This window comes from Talpa occidentalis, unplaced genomic scaffold (assembly GCF_014898055.3).
Source record: "Talpa occidentalis isolate TD23 unplaced genomic scaffold, MPIMG_talOcc4v2.1 talOcc4.5, whole genome shotgun sequence".
NCBI lineage: Eukaryota > Metazoa > Chordata > Mammalia > Eulipotyphla > Talpidae > Talpa > Talpa occidentalis.
In genome coordinates, this window is record NW_023604861.1 from 85,469,216 (window position 1) to 85,486,408 (window position 17,193).

The 17,193-nt window shown below is 47.1% G+C and overlaps 2 protein-coding genes across 4 annotated transcripts in view; one reads left to right on the plus strand and one right to left on the minus strand.

Moving 5' to 3' along the window:
* The first annotated feature begins 273 nt into the window (after positions 1 to 273).
* DOK1 (docking protein 1) lies at positions 274 to 3,121 on the plus strand. Of its 3 annotated transcripts, XM_037527695.1 has the most exons (5): positions 274 to 368; positions 697 to 996; positions 1,163 to 1,256; positions 1,454 to 1,638; positions 1,888 to 3,121. In XM_037527695.1, exons 1-5 carry the CDS (start codon positions 309 to 311, stop codon positions 2,692 to 2,694), a joined length of 1,446 nt encoding a protein of 481 aa, XP_037383592.1. In that variant the 5' UTR covers positions 274 to 308; the 3' UTR covers positions 2,695 to 3,121. The 3 variants fall into 3 exon arrangements, with proteins under 3 accessions (XP_037383592.1, XP_037383593.1, XP_037383594.1); XM_037527697.2 differs by lacking the exon at positions 274 to 368 and having other exon boundaries at positions 979 to 996; positions 1,167 to 1,256; positions 1,888 to 3,114; XM_037527696.2 differs by lacking the exons at positions 274 to 368; positions 1,163 to 1,256; positions 1,454 to 1,638 and having other exon boundaries at positions 1,888 to 3,112.
* A 694-nt stretch (positions 3,122 to 3,815) lies between these two features.
* Positions 3,816 to 17,193, minus strand: part of M1AP (meiosis 1 associated protein) — a 61,531-nt gene continuing 48,153 nt past the window's right edge. Inside the window, 5 exon segments of the mRNA XM_037527699.2 lie at positions 3,816 to 4,274; positions 4,631 to 4,642; positions 5,145 to 5,233; positions 5,236 to 5,275; positions 6,711 to 6,917. Coding sequence (XP_037383596.1) covers positions 4,113 to 4,274; positions 4,631 to 4,642; positions 5,145 to 5,233; positions 5,236 to 5,275; positions 6,711 to 6,917 — 510 coding nt within the window. The 3' untranslated portion in view covers positions 3,816 to 4,112.

Consider the following 17,193-nt stretch of genomic DNA (forward strand, 5'->3'; position numbering starts at 1 on the left):
ATTTTCGAAGTGATGTCACGCCCTGCACTCTGATGTCACGTCGGGTGTGTGACATCGCACGCGGCCCCCGAGCCCCGGGGCCGAAGCCACCAAGTTTCTCTTGACAGTGAGATGTGCGCGCCCCCGGGAAGTGGGCAGAGGCCTCGAGGTGATCTGGGGACCCTTCCCCTTCCTAGTCGCTCCTCTCCCTCCCGGCTCGGCGCGCGGGGGCGGGAGGCGCGCCGGGAACGCCCCCGGGGGCCCGGCCCCGCCCCCGCCCCGCCCCCGCCCCGGCCGGCCAGGAAGCGCGGAAGGAACCGCCGGGGGCCATGGACGGGGCGGTGATGGAGGGGCCTCTCTTTATACAGAGTCAGCGTTTCGGTACCAAGGTAGTCGGGGGCAGAGGTCGCCGAGCCCCATCAGGCGCGGGGGCGGGGGGGCGACAGGACCCAGAGGAGGGCGGGGGCGGGCAGCGGCTTGGGACGCGGCGCTCGGGGCTGGAGAGCTCGGTGACGTTCGCGCGAAATTGCCTTGCACCTTCCAGAGAGGGTACGCCCTCCCGGCCCTGGGGGCGCCGCGCCGCGCCGCGGCCTCTTGGAGGAAGCTTTGCCCCGCGTCGCAAGTCTTAGACGCGAAAGCCGCTGGCGCCCCCCTTGCCTGCGCGGCCGCGCCGCCGGGGCTTGCCGGCTCCCAGTCCAGCTCCCGCTCTCTCCGCAGAGATGGAGGAAGACCTGGGCGGTGCTCTACCCCGCCAGCCCGCACGGCGTGGCGCGACTCGAATTCTTTGATCACAAGGGGTCGAGCTCTGGAGCTGGCCGAGGGGGCTCGCGCCGTCTGGACTGCAAGGTGATCCGTCTGGCCGAGTGCGTGAGCGTGGCCCCGGTGGCTGTGGAGAGCCCCCCCGAGCCCGGCGCCGCGGCCTTTCGCCTGGACACCGCGCAGCGCTCGCACCTGCTGGCAGCGGACGCACCGTCCAGCACTGCCTGGGTGCAGGCTTTGTGCCGAAATGCCTTTCCGGTGAGGGGGCCGAAGCTGCGGGCTAGGGGTTGGGACGAGACGCCCTGGGCCCAAGAGGTGATGCGGGGTGGGGGCAGTTACCGCGGTAGAGGAACTGGACAGGCCCGGGTCCTGGGAGCCGCGTTGAGGGAATTACAGGGTCTGTGATACTTTCTCTTTACCTCAGAAAGGCAGCTGGGCCCCGGCGCCTGCCGACAGCCCACCCAAGCTTTCTGCCCTGGAGATGCTGGAGAACTCTCTGTATAGCCCCACTTGGGAAGGTAGATCTCTGAGAAGCCCCGAAAGGGATGGGGTGGAAAGGGTGTCCTTGGGAAAGGGGTGACTTAGAGGGTGCAGGGACCCATGGGGAAGTGGGAAGCGCCTGAGAGCTGGCTTCTAAGTGAGTGCTTGAACAGCCTGCCGCTTCAACCCTTCCCAGTCCCGTCCAGGTGCCAGACCAATTGTGTATTCTTTCCAGGATCCCAGTTCTGGGTAACCGTGCAGAGAACAGAAGCCGCTGAGCGATGCAGCCTGCATGGCTCCTATGTGCTGAGGGTGGAGGCTGAGAAACTGACTCTCCTGACTATGGGTGCCCAGAGTCAGATCCTGGAGCCCCTCCTCTCCTGGCCGTACACCCTGTTGCGTCGTTATGGCCGAGACAAGGTGTGATGATGGGGGAAAGGGTTTGTCAGGGAGGGCTGGCTTTTTGGGTCCAGCAGCTTTGAGGGGTTGGGCCAGGCCTGAAAGGTAGGGAAGCTCTCTCTGCCCTTTGAATAACCCTTCCTTGCTTCCTCATGACCTACCTTCTTCCCCAGGTAGTCTCCTTTTTGGACCTCACATAACTAGTTCAGGCCGTGTGACTCATCTTCTCTATGGCCCTGGGTAATATATTTTTCTCCACACCCTCTACAGGTCATGTTCTCTTTTGAGGCAGGCCGTCGCTGCTCCTCTGGCCCTGGGACCTTCACTTTCCAGACTGCACAGGGAAATGACATCTTTCAGGCAGTTGAGACTGCTATCCACCGGCAGAAGGCCCAAGGAAAACCTGGTCATGGGCAGGATGTTGTTCTCAGAGCTGATTCCCACGGAGAAGTGGCAGAGGGGAAGTTGGCTTCCTCTACTGGCCCCCAGGAACTCCTGGGCAGCCCTCCAGCCCTGTATGCAGAACCTTTAGACTCCCTTCGCATTCCTCCAGGCCCTTCTCAGGACTCCTTATACTCAGACCCCCTGGACAGCACTTCTACTCGGGCAAGGGAGGGGGCACAGAAACTTTTCAACTGGGACATGTATGATCACGTGCAGCAGCAGCTGCTGAACACCAAGCTGAAGGACCCCAAAGAGGACCCTATCTATGATGAACCTGAGGGCCAGGCCCCCGTTACTCTGCGGGACCTCTATGATCTGCCTCAGGAGCCCAGGGATGCTTGGTGGTGCCAGGCTCGAATGAAGGAGGAAGGCTATGAGCTCCCCTACAACCCTGCCACTGATGACTACGCTGTGCCACCCACTCGGAGCACAAAGCCCCTCCCAGCTCCCAAGCCCCAGGGTTTGGTCTTCTCTGAACGTGGCACTCCAGTGGGCAGTGGCAACAAAGGCAGTGGTTCAGACACTGCCCTGTACAGCAAGATCCAGAAGAGTGGGGCCTCAGGAAATTGGGACTGTGGGCTCACTAGAGCAGGGACTGACAGGATTGGGGTCAAATCAGAGGGTTCCACATGAGAAGCAGGGCAAGACTGGGGGCACTGATAGAAGGACCATGGGGAGCTGACATTGGAACCAGAGGGCTTGATGAGGCCTGAGTCAGGCCAGGGGACCAGAGGGATCAGAGATGTCAAGGGAAGAATGATCGAGAAGTTCTACAAGTTGGACAGATGGCAGGAGCTGAGGGATACATTTTAGGGAGGGCAACACCCCCCCCCACTTCAAAGAATGGAGAATTGTTGGACCAGGTCTGTGGAAAGGGGTGCTTGGTCAGATTAAGTATAATTAGAGGAGCCTGTCTGGAGGCTATAGGGGGATGCTGGATTGTGCCTAGATCCTTAGCCCTGCATTGTTCTTTATCAGAGATATATTAAAGTTTCTGAAAAATCCTCATTAAAGTCAGTTTGGGTTTCAGAGGTCTGTGGGTCTATGTGTATGAATAGTCACAAAGGGGACGCAGTGGCAGAGTGTGCTGGGTGGGTGGGTGTGGAGGGGATCAGAAGGAATGTGTTGGGGGCTCTGGAAGGAGGAAGGGACCCCAGGGAGGGGAGTGGAGCAGAGCAAAATGGTCATTCAGAGTCTTGGTTATCCACTCAGGCCCACCTGGGCTTGACCCTGTCTCTGTGACCCTGGGAGAGTTATATAATAATTCAGTTCCCCCTGCCCCTCTGTAAAAAAGGAGAACTTAACAGGCTCTACCTTACAGGGATGTTGAATGAAAGAAGTTAAATTTCTCAAGTATTAGTGCAACTTGAAGCACAGATTGTTTTATAAGCGGTAGTTATTCTGTGGATGGAGAGGGACTAGGGACATCCTTTCCCCCGTTCTTAGCTATAAACCCCCTCCACCCCCCCACCCCTATCTGCATAAGCCCACATGTCCTAGGGAGATACTGAGCACAAACCACTCTTCTCTTTGGAGTCTGAAGGGAACTACAGTGTGGTGGGCGTAGTGAGAAGGGTAGGGCTTTGGAATGAAGCTTGGATTTCAGTCCTGTTTGTTTTTCATGAGTTCTGAAAACCTCATCCTTGTCTCCTGAGGCCTAGTGTACCAAAGGTGACCTGGCATCATCTACCTGCTTACACAGAGCTACAGGGGGAAAATCGGTGCTGGGAAAGTGCTTAACAATGATGGAGGCTTACTGGGTGTTTAATCTTCATCTGTGTTAACAGTATCAAATGACTCAACAGAAAACAAGAGTACCTGATTGGAGAAGGGAAAGGCTCAGGTGTGTCTCTCCCTGGCCTGAGGAGTGGGGTGGTGGCAGCCCTGAGGACAGAGGAGGGGAAGGCAGTTTCCCCGTCACCTGGGACTCACAGAGGCTTAAGTGAGTGAAAGGCAAGTGTGACCACAGAAAGCCATTGTATGAACCTTAGCATGGGTGTGATTGAGGAGGCAGCTGGATTCTGGTGCTGGTGACTTAGGCCTTGAAGATCTTACGCCTGATCCTCCTCCTCCTCCTCCTCTTCCGAAGGCTGGAAGAAGGATTCCGAGGAAATTTTGCTGGCAGCTGGCCTCTTGGGGGCTCTGCTAGTGGCTAAAGTCACAGGCAGAGGGGCAACTGTGGCTCGTACTCGGTTCATCAGCAACTGCCCAGCCTGCAATGAAAGCAAACAAAGCCTTCTCTGAAGACCAGGGTGGTGATGGTGGCGTCCCCTGAGCTCCAGCCTCCAAAGTGCTGAGTATCTCTCCTCTGTTAGCTTGCCCACCAGCTAACAACATGTCATGGGCTCTGGTCACTGTGGTTGGTAAACATTCTCTTGTGACTTTAGCTAAGACAAAGTGAGAGCTTTTCTAAAGGTTCCGTGACTGAGAAACTAGGAAAGGATTAAAAAGGGCAAAGGAAGCCCAAGTATTTTAGAATATGGATCTTATAAAAATAACCCCACCTTTAGTTACTCTTCTGTTTTCAACCCTAGTCTCCAAGCTACTTACCTTGGTCAGCCTCTCTTACCTTGCACGGATGCTGTGAGGATTAAATGAGAAAAACACGTGTGAAAGCACTGTCACAAAACCTGGCAAATGACGTGTGTTCAGTAAATGCTAATTTCCCTTCCCTGGGGCCTTTCTTTTTCTAACTTCCCTTTAGCCTTTTCTTTCAAAGAGAAAGCTGTGTTGAAGTTCCAGTGCAGCCAGTTTGCTTAGTGGGACAATGGTCTATTACATGACTAACAAGGTATCATAAAAACTACAATTAAGACACCTAAACATTATCATATGTAAATGCTCAAGCGGAAAAGCCCTACCAGGTAGGGGTGTAACTTCCTTTGTCTAGGGCAAGGTCCATTCTTTTTGTTCCCTGGTTGGTCCGTTGGCCAGGTTCTCCCCTCCACTTGGGGGGATCCAGGCAGAAGGCTACTCCCTTGGAGGAGGGGAGAGTTGGGGTGAGCAGGGGAAGGCTCTCTGGGATCTGAGCATAAAGGGGAGGGAGGGAAGTAAGGAAGGACAGGTAAGGAGGGGAGCTGTACCTTTCTTGGAGCTCTGCTCTCCCAGAGCCGCCCTGGAGGCTTGACAAAGGTGCTGCTCAAGTGTGAATACAGGTGGCTCCAAACCTGCAGGGGTTGTAGGTGGGCTCTAGCTCCAGGCCATCCAGCAGGCTCTGAGGAAAAGAGAGGAGGAAACTAAATCAAAGAACTCGGAACTCTGGGTTGCAGAACACAAGTTGGGTTCATACCTGGAGGAGATATGCAGACCCAGGGTTTCACGGGAGCCGTGAAATAGATGTGTGTCCCACTGGGGGTGTCCCACTGGGGGTTCTGGCCCCCAGTCTGAATGCTAGTGAGCTATGTGTTGAAGCGGGAGCAACCCAGGGTGGCTATTGACACTGAACACTTTGACCCTCAGAAGTGTGTCACTGGGCTCTGAGAGGGGCTGGAGAGGGCTAGCAGGGGTGCACGCGGGTGTGCATGTCCATGCACACTGTGAGGGAGGCCATGCCCATGGCTTGGGGGTGCTCAGTCTCAATACACTGAGTCCTCAGCCTGTGAGGTGAGCATAACGAGAGGACACGCGAGCACAGCATTCCTAAGCAGTCAGGTTTTCCGGCCACAACATCCTGTGCCAGGAACCGTTGGCCCCAAAGTGAGACGCTGAGGGAGCCATGGCCACTCGTGCCCACCGAGAGCACAATCCCAAGCTTGTCCTCTGCACATAAGCTAACCATCCTGCAGCAACATGGCTTCAGTCCTCCCTGGTCAGAGCCCACCTCCCACCCTCAGCCTGGGAAGCTGCAGAGGAAATCTGAGAATCCAGATCCAAGAAGAGAGGAGACAGGGAGAGAAAATGACCTTAAGAGCTATTCCTTCCTTTGCATCGGAGCCTTATTCTGAACCCCTTCCTATTCCAAGCATCTCCACTGGCTACCTTTTCCTCAACCAACAGAAATAGACACAAGCGCACATGCACACACACACACACACACAATGCAGAGAAAGAGCCGTGAGAGTACACCATCATGCACACGTTTACTTCCTTTTGCTAGGTCTCAGTTCCTAGCCTTACTTTCTTCTATGTCCTCTTTTTTTTTTTTTTTTAAAGATTTATTTATTTATTTATACAAGCACTGGGTACAGTCAGAAGCGCGGGAGGGTAAGAGAATTCACCAGAGCTAGAGGGGGGAACAGAACAGGCAGACTGATGAGATACACTGCTGAGGGGAGCAGCGGGCGGCAGGAGAGGTCTGCGCGCCATGTTGGGGACCCTCACCCGGCGGCCGGGGATTGAAGCTGGGGATCGAACCGGATCGCGGCTGGGGATCGAACCGGGTCGGGGCCGGGGATCGAACCGGGTCGGGGCCGGGGATTGAACCGATGCTGCAGATGCTGCAGGCAGCTTCACAACCCAGCACTCAACCACTGCGCCACCAGGGAGGCCCTCTTCTATGTCCTCTTACCACACACTTGGAACCACTTCCCCTCACGCCCCACCAAGATGATCCTCAGTCCTTCACAGGCTTGTACCTTTCCCTCAACCCTTTCTCCATTCCATTCTCTCTTCCCTTTTTATCTGTCCCGTGAGATCTGGGCTCCACTTGCCTCCACAGTCTTAAGGCTGTCATCAGGCAGGTCCTCGGACAGCAGAGGGAAGGGGCTGGGTAGCATCAGTTCCCTTGTGGCCACTGCCTTCACCAGCAGAGTGGGAGAGCGTGATGGTGCTATCACATAGAAGGTGCTGGCAGCCTCTCTCAGGCTGTGGTCCTCGCTCAGGGGCTCCCCTTTGGCCAACAGCAACCATTCTCTTTTCTGAAAGAAGGACACATATAGATGCTCGTTCATCTTTAGTCTTAGGCATGTTTTGAAGATCAGTCCCAATTGAGGCTTCCCTGAGTTCCTCTGCGGGTTTGGGGAAGGCCTACTTGTTTCACCCTGGCCTTGGGAGGCAGGGACTTACTGCCTGAACCATCAGTGCCCCAAGGTGCTGCTCTTTCTCCCTGTTCTCCCTCTAACAAAAGGGTTAATTATGTAGAGACAAGTTAAGCGATGTCCTTGAACTCAAATAGGTGTTCACCCCAGATGGGGGGGTATATAGAAATTCATGCCTGCTACCTCGTGGAATTAGTAAGAATCTTTTGTTGTACACAGAAAAATTATGAGCTCTAGAATTTGAATCTATTGATTCTGAGACAAGATTCTGTTAAAGAGAACTGATATGCAGACACAAGTGAGGTCTCTCAAAAGTAACTCGATAGGGGCCTCCCTGGTGGCACAAGGGGTTAATTCTCAGCGCTATGAAGCTATCAGCAGACACTGCAGCACGAGTTGGATCCCAGACCAGGGAGCTAACCCACATGGTGCAGCGGACCACTCCTGTCTTGCCCACTGCTCCCCTCAGCAGTGTAAGTCAGTCAGTCTGCCTGTTCTGCTCCCCACTGTCTCTGGTGAATGCTCTCACCTTCCTGTCCCCATCCCCCCCATCCCTGCAGCTATGGCCTGCACCCCAGCTCTTGTATGCATAAATAAATAAATCTTTAAAAAAAGTAACTTGATGTACAGATTATCAGAGAACTGGGGAGAAACTGAGTTGAAAGGACTTTACAGAATGTTTTAAAATGTCTGGGCTGATTTATAGAGAGATTGGCAGAAACTTCTGGCAGGAAAAGAGACAACTGCATCCTTATTAGAGTTTGATAAAAAATATTAATTTAGCTGCAGTTTTCAAAGCATTCTGGGAAAGCAAGAGGTAGGGAAGTTGAACATTAAGGCCCATATTTTGGGCCCTGAATTTCTAACTTCTTTCTGCTTAGTATTTAATGGCAGCAGAGACTTGAAGTCCAGGATCCACAGTGAAACATGCATCGACCTGTTGGAACAGTCAGTTGTACCTGTGGTAGAAATGGTTAACTGGTATTGCAGGTCTTGGAGGCTGAGAAAAAACACTACCATGGGGATGTCTTCTGGGGTGCCTTTGGGGTCCTCAGATGCAACAATGTTTAATGACTGTAGATCATTGCTGAGTACTTTAGATTATGTATTTGCTAATCTAAAGATTGGAGCATGAGTTAGATGCTGAATTGACCAAAAGGCAGGTGAAAAGGCATTATGGTTAGAGACTTTGCTATAGAAGGCGCCAGGGAACTTAGATTTTAGGAGGCAGGGTCAGATTCTGTTTTGGAAAGGCATAGACAGGGGCAGAATTGAATAGCATGCTGTATTCCAAGATCAACCTGCCTAAATTCATCCTCCCCTACCCCTGCCCTGATTTCTAATTTCTAAGGCTATGAAGAAGTTGGTATGATAGCCATTTTTGGTTTTCTGACTGCCACTTCCCCTCCCCCTTCCCCTGCTCTCTATCCATTTTTCAGTCTTTCAGTGATAAATCAGTGATTGATTTATGACCTAAATTTAAATGATGAGACATAAGTAGAAGTTTCTGGATGGGACTTCTGGAAAAACTTTGTACTGTTCTCGTACTGGCTCACAAAATGGAGGCCAGGGGCAGATAACAACCTTCCAAACAGCAGTTTATACATCTTTTTCAAGATGGAACTTTCTTTAAGACCCATCGTATGATAAATCATAAAATAAGCCACAATAAATTTAAAAAGATTAAAATCATTACAACTACATTGAAATGAAATTAGAAATCAATAACAAGGCCTCCCTGGTGGTGCAAGGGGTTAAGATGCAACCTATGAAGCTATCCACAACCATTGCAGCACAGTTCAATCCCCCACCAGGGAGCTACCCACATGGCACAGCAGACCTCTCCTGCCTCGCCCTCTGCTCCCCTCAGCAGTGTATTTCAGTCAGTCTGCCTGTTCTGTTCCCCACTCCGTGTCTGGTGAATCCTCTCACCTCCCCGCCAAACACCTCTGTCCTGTACCCCAGTTTTTGCATAAAATAAATAAATCTTTCTTAAAAAAAGAAATCAATAACAAAAAGAAATTTGGGGAGTTGATAAATATGTGAAAGTTAAACAAACTCCTAAATAATAAATGAAGCAAAGAAGAAATCACCAAGAAAATCAGAAAATAAATTGTACTGTTGCCCAAATTTATGAAATACAGCTAAAGCAGTGCTTAGAGAGAAATCTGTAGCTGAAAATTTCTCTATTAAAATAAAAAGGACATGTGATGGGCCTCTCCTGGTGGTGCAGGCAGTTGAGCGCCATGCTGTGAAGCTGTCCGCAGCCTCTACAGTGCTGGTTTGATCCCGGCAGGCCAGCAAGGGTCCCACATGGTGCAGCAGACCTCTCCTGTCTCGCCCGCTGCTCCCCTCAGCAGTGTATTTCGTCAGTCTGCCTGTTCTGTTCCCTGCTCTGTCATCTGGTGAATCCTCTCACCCTACCGTGCATCTGGCCTGTACCCCGGTTCTTGTGTAAATGAATAAATAAAACTTTAAAATAAAATAACATAAAATAAAAAGGACATGTGGAAAAAAAAACTTAGTCTCCCATCTTCAGAAACTAGAAAAAGAAAGACCAAATTAAATCTAAAGCAAGCGGAAAGAAGGACATTACGAACAAAATACTAAAGTGGAAAGAAATTAAATGGAGAGTAGGAAAACAATAGAACCAAAAGTTGGTTCTTTAAACAGATTAACAAAATTGACAAGATTTTAGATAGACAGATCAAGGGAAAAAAAGAATATCCAAGTTACTAAGATCAGAAATAAAAGTAGTATCACTACAGCCCTACCCAAATTAAAAGGATTATAGAGGAATATTATAAACAATTGTAGAGCCTCCCTGGTGGCACAAGGGGTTAAGCACAGCACTATGAAGCTATCCACAGCCTCTGTAGCATGAGTTCGATCCGGGCCAGGGAGCAACCCACATGGCGCACCAGACCTCTCCTGTCTCGTCCGCTGTTCCCCTCAGCAGTGTGTTTCAGTCAGTTTGCCTGTTCTGTTCCCCACTCTGTCTCTGTTGAATCCACTCCACCACCCCCCCCACCACACCTCTGGTCTGTACCCCCGCTCTTGTATGCATAAATAAATAAACATTAAAAAAAATTGTAAGCCAACAAATTAGACAACCGAGGTGAAGTGGACATATTCCTAGAAAGATACAAACTACTGTAACTGATTCAAGAAGAAATAGAAAATCTGAACAAATCTATGTGAGGAGGTCCCCAAGACCACTCTTGGGTCCAGTGATTCATTAAGGATTCACAAGACTCAGCATATAGTTGTATATGATTTATCATAGAAAAAGTATACAAAACAGCAAAGTATACAAAATCAGCAAAGGGAAATGGCTCATGTGTTGAAGTCCAGAGGAAACCAGGTACAAATTCCCAAGAGTCCTCTATCTATGGAGGAATGTATCTAATATCTGCAGCACTGAATTGTGACAACACATGTTAAAGTTTGTCTACTAGGAAAAGTCATTAGAAACTCAGTACTCAACATTTTTATCGGGGGTTGCTCATGTAGGCGTCCTGCACCTAGCACCAAAATTTTAGATTCTTAGGAGAAAAACAGATGTTCAGCATAAAACATATATGTGTATATATATATATATATTGTACAAACAGTTTAGACAAGTGAACCACTCTTATTATTTGGGGAATGGTGAAATCCACATTTCTAGATGGCAACCAAGGGTCAACCTTGCAAGTAGGACTTTCTAAAGAGAGAAGTTCAGGCTGGCTGTATTAACTTCTCTGTACAACCTATACTAAGTAGAGGTATAGAATTAGTAATTAGAAAAATTCCCACAAAGAACAGCCAAGGCCCAGATGGCTACACTGGTGAATTCTACCATATATATATTTTTTAAAGATTTATTTTATGCATACAAGAACTGGGGTGCAGGCCAGAGGTGCAGGGGGGTGGTGAGAGGATTCACCAGAGACAGAGTGGGGAGCAGAACAGGCAGATAAACTGAAACACTGCTGAGGGGAGCAGTGGGTGAGGCAGGAGAGGTCTGCTTCATGTGGGTTAGCTCCCTGGCCAGCTGTGGATCGAACTCCTGCTTGCAGTGGCTGGTGATAGCTTGATAGTGCTGTCTTTAACCCCTGTGCCACCAGGGAGGCCCTGTACCAGATATTTAAATAATAAATAACATTAATCTTTCACAAGTGGTTCCCCAAAATAGATGAAGGAATAGTTTCCAACTCATTCTCTAAGGCCAGTATTACCTGATAATAAAAATCAAAAGAATTGCAAGAAAAGAAAATTACAGACCAATATTCCTTGTGAATATAGATGCAAAAAAACCCTTAACAATATACAGTTAGCCAAATCTAGCAATATAAAAAAAAAGAATTATACACCTAGGAATGGCAAGGTTGGTTTAATATACAAAAATAAAACAATATAATATACCATATTAATACAGCAAAGGACAAAAAACTACATAATAACCTTGAGATGTAGAAAAATCATTTGATAAAATCTAAAACCCTTTCATCATAAAAACGCTAAAAAACAATAGGACTAGAATGAAACTTTCTCAACCTGGCAAAGGTCTTAACAAAAACCCCATAATTAACGTCATCGGTAATGGTGAAAAGATGCATGCTTTATCCCAGGAATAAGACTAAGATGTCTGCTCTTACCACTTATTCAACAATGTACAGATAGTGGTGTTGAACACCAGAGAGCTATTGCCAACATATTCTGGGTTATGTTAAATCCCCCTAGGATCCTAAGTGTGACCCTGGGGAGGAGGAGAGGGCCTCATAAAGATACTGTATTAAAGGGCCTCCCTGGTGGTGCAAGGGGGTAAGCACAGCACCATGTAGCTGTCTGAGTTCGATCCCTGCCCATCCAGGGAGCTACTCATATGGCACAGCAGACCTCTCCTGCCTTGCCCACTGCTCCCCTCAGCAGTGTATTTCAGTCAATCCGCCTGTTCTGTTCCCCACTCTGTTTCTGGTGAATCCTCTCACCCCCCACATGCCTGTACCCCAGTTCTTGTATGCATAAATAAATAAATCTTTATAAAAAGATATTGTATTAACATTCTGGCACTTAGGAACAAATATTTTAAAAAATTGATTGAGAAAAATACAGTAATGTGATATTTCTCATATCAGAGGGCTATGGTGCAAATTAATACCACTTATCAGTGCTGTGAAGGTTAAGAGATATAAGGCAAAAGATACATAGGTGGGGAAGGATGAGTGGAGACAGGCTGTGGTGGGGCAAGAAAAGTTTCACAATGAGGTATTTAAGCAGTATCTGGGAAAAATGAGTAGATATTCATCAGGTAGTCAGAGATAAGGGAAAGGGAGCAGTAAAAAAAATAGGTTGGGGGTGTGAAACAGTTTAGCATACTTGGGAGAATTTATTTTTATTTATTTATTTATTTTTTTAAAGAGGTACGTATTTTATTTATTTATTTGTTTGTTTATTTGTTTATACATGCACTGGGTACAGTCAGAAGCGCAAGAGGGTGAGAGAATTCACCAGAGCCAGAGCGGGGAGCAGAGCAGGCAGAAGGACCGAAGTACACTGCTGAGGGGAGCAGCGGGCAGCAGGAGAGGTCTGCGCGCCATGTGGGACCCTCCTCCGGTGGCCAGGGAGCAGCCAGGGATCGAACTGGCGCTGCAGAGGCTGCGGGCAGCTTCGCAACCCAGCGCTCAACTGCTGCGCCACCGGGGAGGCCCGAGAATTTATTTTTTTTATTATATATTTATGCATACAAAAACTGGGGTGTGTATGGCAGGTGAGAAGATTCACCAGAGACAGAGTGGGGAACAGAACAGGCGGATCTGAAGTACACTGCTGAGGGGAGCAGTGGGCGAGACAGGAGAGGTCTGCTGTACCATGTGGGTCACCTCCCTGGCCAGGGATCGAACTGTGCTGTAATGGCTGCAGATAGCTTCATAGTGTGGATACTAACCCCTTGTGCCACCAGGGAGGCCCTTGGCGAACATTTAATAGTTTATTGGTGTGGCTGGAGTGGAGGATGAAGGGCATGGTAAAAGATGAATCAACAGAAATGGGCAAGGGTGGGTCACAAGTAGCTCAGTGATTCCATGCTAATCTCCTATTCTAGCACCTGTTTACATAGCAGTCTCTGCATTCTAACCTCATTCTGATTTTTTCCCCTCAAATGGCTCCTGGCCTGCCATCACCCTACTCTCAGCTTGGATTCTTGTTCTTGAATCTTCACCGAATAATAACCAAGGACTTTGCATTTCCCCACCCATTTACAGCCCAACCAGGTCATCGCCTGTGTACTCAGACTCCTGCTGGACACATCCTGGCTTGAATCCCGTCACTTCTGTCACCAGTTAGGGCAGACATGGCCTGTAAAATTCTGGAATGTTTCTCCAGAGACTCTGACATTTTAAGTAGGAAATTGAAAGACCTAGGTGGTATTTTCATTTCTTTTTCTAGTTCACACAGACATGACTTTGTAGGAAAAAAGAGGATGTGGAAAGTGAGTCACTACATAACTGGGACTATGCAGAGGATTTGGAAATTAAAACGATGTTTTCCTGGCAATGGAGAGATCCATCTCATAAATTCTTGGAAACATTAATTTTAATTATTTTTATATATTTATTCCTTACTACATTCCACAAAGCAGTTACGCAAACCAAAGTAACACATAAAGATAAAGTAAACAACTAAAGGGTAGGGTAATAATAGAGTCAAGATTAGATAAACTCAGAAAAATGCAAACCATCCACTTTTGCTAGAAGGGAGCCCCTTAGATTTTCTTGATATAAAGCCCTCGAGAAACTCTCTTATGGATCCTTATTGAGTAGTCAATGTGTTTCAGAGAACTGCAATCAATATAATAAATTAACTTCATAGGGCTGTAGAGAGGTTGGTTAAAAGTTGGGGTCCTGGAGTCAACCTTTCTGGGTTCAATCCTGGTTCTACAATTACTAGAAGTGTGGTCTTGGGAACATACTTAACCTCTCTGGATGTCAATTTACTCATCTATAAAATAGGGATAATAGTTCCTACCTCATAGGCTGGTTATGGAGATGATATAAATTAATATTTGTGATGTGTTTAGAATTATTACAGGCACACAAAAACCCTCATGAGGTGTTAAATTAAAAAAATTAAGAATCAGGCCTCCTTGGTGGCGCAGGGGTTAAAGTCTCAGAGCTATCAAGTTATCGCCTGCCACTGTGGCCTGAGTTCGATCCAGGCCGGGGAGTTGACCCACATGGTGCAGCAGACCTCTCCTGTCTCTCCTGCTGCTCCCCTCAGCAGTGTATCTCAGTAGATCTGCCTGTTCTGCTCCCCACTCTGTCTCTGATGAATCCTCTCATGCCCCACACTTCTGGACTGTACCTCAGTATTTGTATGCATAAATAAGTAAATTTTTTAAAAATTAAGAATCTATTTAATGGTTATTAATATTTGCTAAATTTTGTTAATTAAAGGTAATTTAATACTTCTTAGATATAGATCTATAAAAGTTCTGAGGAATGCATTAAAAATACATAGTTGGTTTTCTTGTCTGGAATGAGTTAAGAATGAAATTTAAGGGAATGGATGGATGATACATATTTTTTAGGGAAGACTGGGAAAATATGTATTAATAATCTGTCAAGAACCTTCCCTGATGAAGTGTTATTCTTCTGAGAAGAAGAATGTAAAAAAATGCAAATAAAATAAAATAATCTGTGAAGAGTACAGAAAAATATAACATTCAATTCTCAAGTGAAAAATCAGAGAATGGAATAACATTTAAGACTGTAGTTGACTAAAGTTTAGAGAATGTGTAAAATGTAATCTGAAAATTTACACATTTCTAGTTGATGAGGCCCGGTAGGCTGGTGCTTATGACTAGAATCTAATTATGGAAATGCAGATTTTGTTCAGAAAAACTGCTCTAAAAGAAGGGTTGGAGGAAGAGACCACATTGAATAAACTGAGCTATGTTTATAGCTATGTTTATACTTGTGAGGAAATCCAGGAACCTGGAAATGAGAACATGGTGGAGCTGGCCAACTGACTGAGCGTAAACTAGAAAGTGTATTATAGGCTGTCTAGCCAGATAAGAGATATAAAGGGAATAAATGAACATTTAATAAGCATCTACTGCATCTGAGTGGGTTGAGGAGGCCACTGGCAGACTAGTGCTCTTGCTTAGAACAACCAGAAAAGCTGGAAAACATATGGCAAACTATTTGAGTGAAGGCAATGAGGAGGTGCTGAAACAAAATGAGATGCGGCTAAGTCTTCAGAGAGGGAAGAATATGCAGAGATAAGAGAGAACCGGTGCAACTACTTTTGTCCTGAGGGCATATGTTGATTTTGAGGTGAAGGGAGGAGGTATGGGAGCTGAAAATCAGATTTCACCTGCTGAGGCACTTGCAAAGGAACAGAGAAACCAACAGATCTCTTGGTAGAAACCAGGCAGGGGCTACTTTGGCTGCTTGGAGCAGGAAGCAAAAACATAAAGGAGAAAGCTATAGAAGTACAGCATTTTTGCAGACTTGGGATAGAGTGGTTAGAGTTGGGACTGTCTAAGGAAAAGGGACAAACATAACACATCAGGTTTTCAGTGGAAAGCCAGGAGCAAACCAAGGTAGATTGGATCTTAGTAGGACTACAGCCCTGCCTTGACTCAGCATAGTTCCTGAGTGGAACAGGATGATCTGCCATTACTCCATGGGCTTAGTGAAGAGCAAGATGAACCCTCTCCGGAAGGGGCCAACACCAATTGAAGCCTCCAAAATTTATTTAGACACAATGGCCATCTTTCATTAAAATATTCCCAGGTATACCAAAAGACAGGAACAGATGTTTGAAAACCAAGAGAAAAAAAGAGACAACAGAAAGAAAGTCCATGGGTGATTCAAATATTGGTATTAACAGATAAGAACATTATAACAATTATTATTAGTATGTTCAAGAAAATAGGTAAAAATTGATTGGGGCCTCCCTGGTGGCACAATGGTTTAAGTCTCAGCACTATGAAGCTATTTGTAGCCACTGCAGCACCAGTTTGATCCCCGACCAGGGAGGTGACCCACATGGTGCAGCAGACCTCTCCTGTCTCACCTGTTGCTCCCCTCAGCAGTGTATTTTAGTCAGTCTGCCTGTTCTGTTCCCCATTCTGTCTCTGGTGAATCCTCTTACCCCCACCGACACCTCTGGCCTGTACCCCAGTTCTTATATGCATAAATAAATAAATCTTTATAAAAATAGCAAAAAATATGGAGAATTTGAAGAGTCTAAAAAATAAATGAAGATCAGAGAGCTGTTAACCAATCACTGTGGGCAAATTGTATGCCAGACCTATGCTATGTGCTTTATACATGCATTATTATTTCATCACCTTAAAAAACATATGAAGTATATTTTATTGTCTCTATTTTACTTTGGACAAGAGTTATTCATGGAGGCCTCCCTAGTGGCCTAGGGGTTAAGGCTCAGCCCTTATCACTGCTACAGCCTGAGTTGGATCCCCGGCCAGGGAGCTAACCCACATATGGTGCAGCAGACCTCTCCTGTCTCACCCACTGCTCCCCTCAGCAGTGTATTTTAGTAAAATCTGCCTGTTCTGCTCCCCACTCTGTCTATGGCAAATCCTTTCACTGCACATACATCTGACTTACACCCCAGTTCTACAAAAAAATATATAAAAAAGTTATTCATGTATGTTTCTCATACACCTTCTCCCTTTTATCTTTCTACCCCATTCCACTTCTACTCATGAAAGGAGAAAGCTTATGGGTTTTATGTCTGAAAAACCAAGCATAGGGGATGAACATAATATAGCAGGCAAAGAGAGACATGACTGGAGAGGGAGGAAACTATATCAAAAAGGCTAAGCCAATCTACAGAATATATATACATACATACATACACACACATATATATATATATGTCTGTATGTCTGTCTATCTATCTATCTATCTATCTATCTATCTATCTATCTATCTATCTATCTATCTATCTATGAATGACTGAGAGAGGGAGCAAGAAGACAGAGGAACAGGGGCCAGGGATATAGACAGAATTTTAGAGTGTGTGTGTGTGTGTGTGTGTGTGTGTGTGTGTGTGTGTGTGTGTGTAAGGCTTTTGGAGCTCCAGGTCAGATATAACTGAGGATTAGAGAAAGGAAATTGAATGCTATTGTGGGTTAAAAACT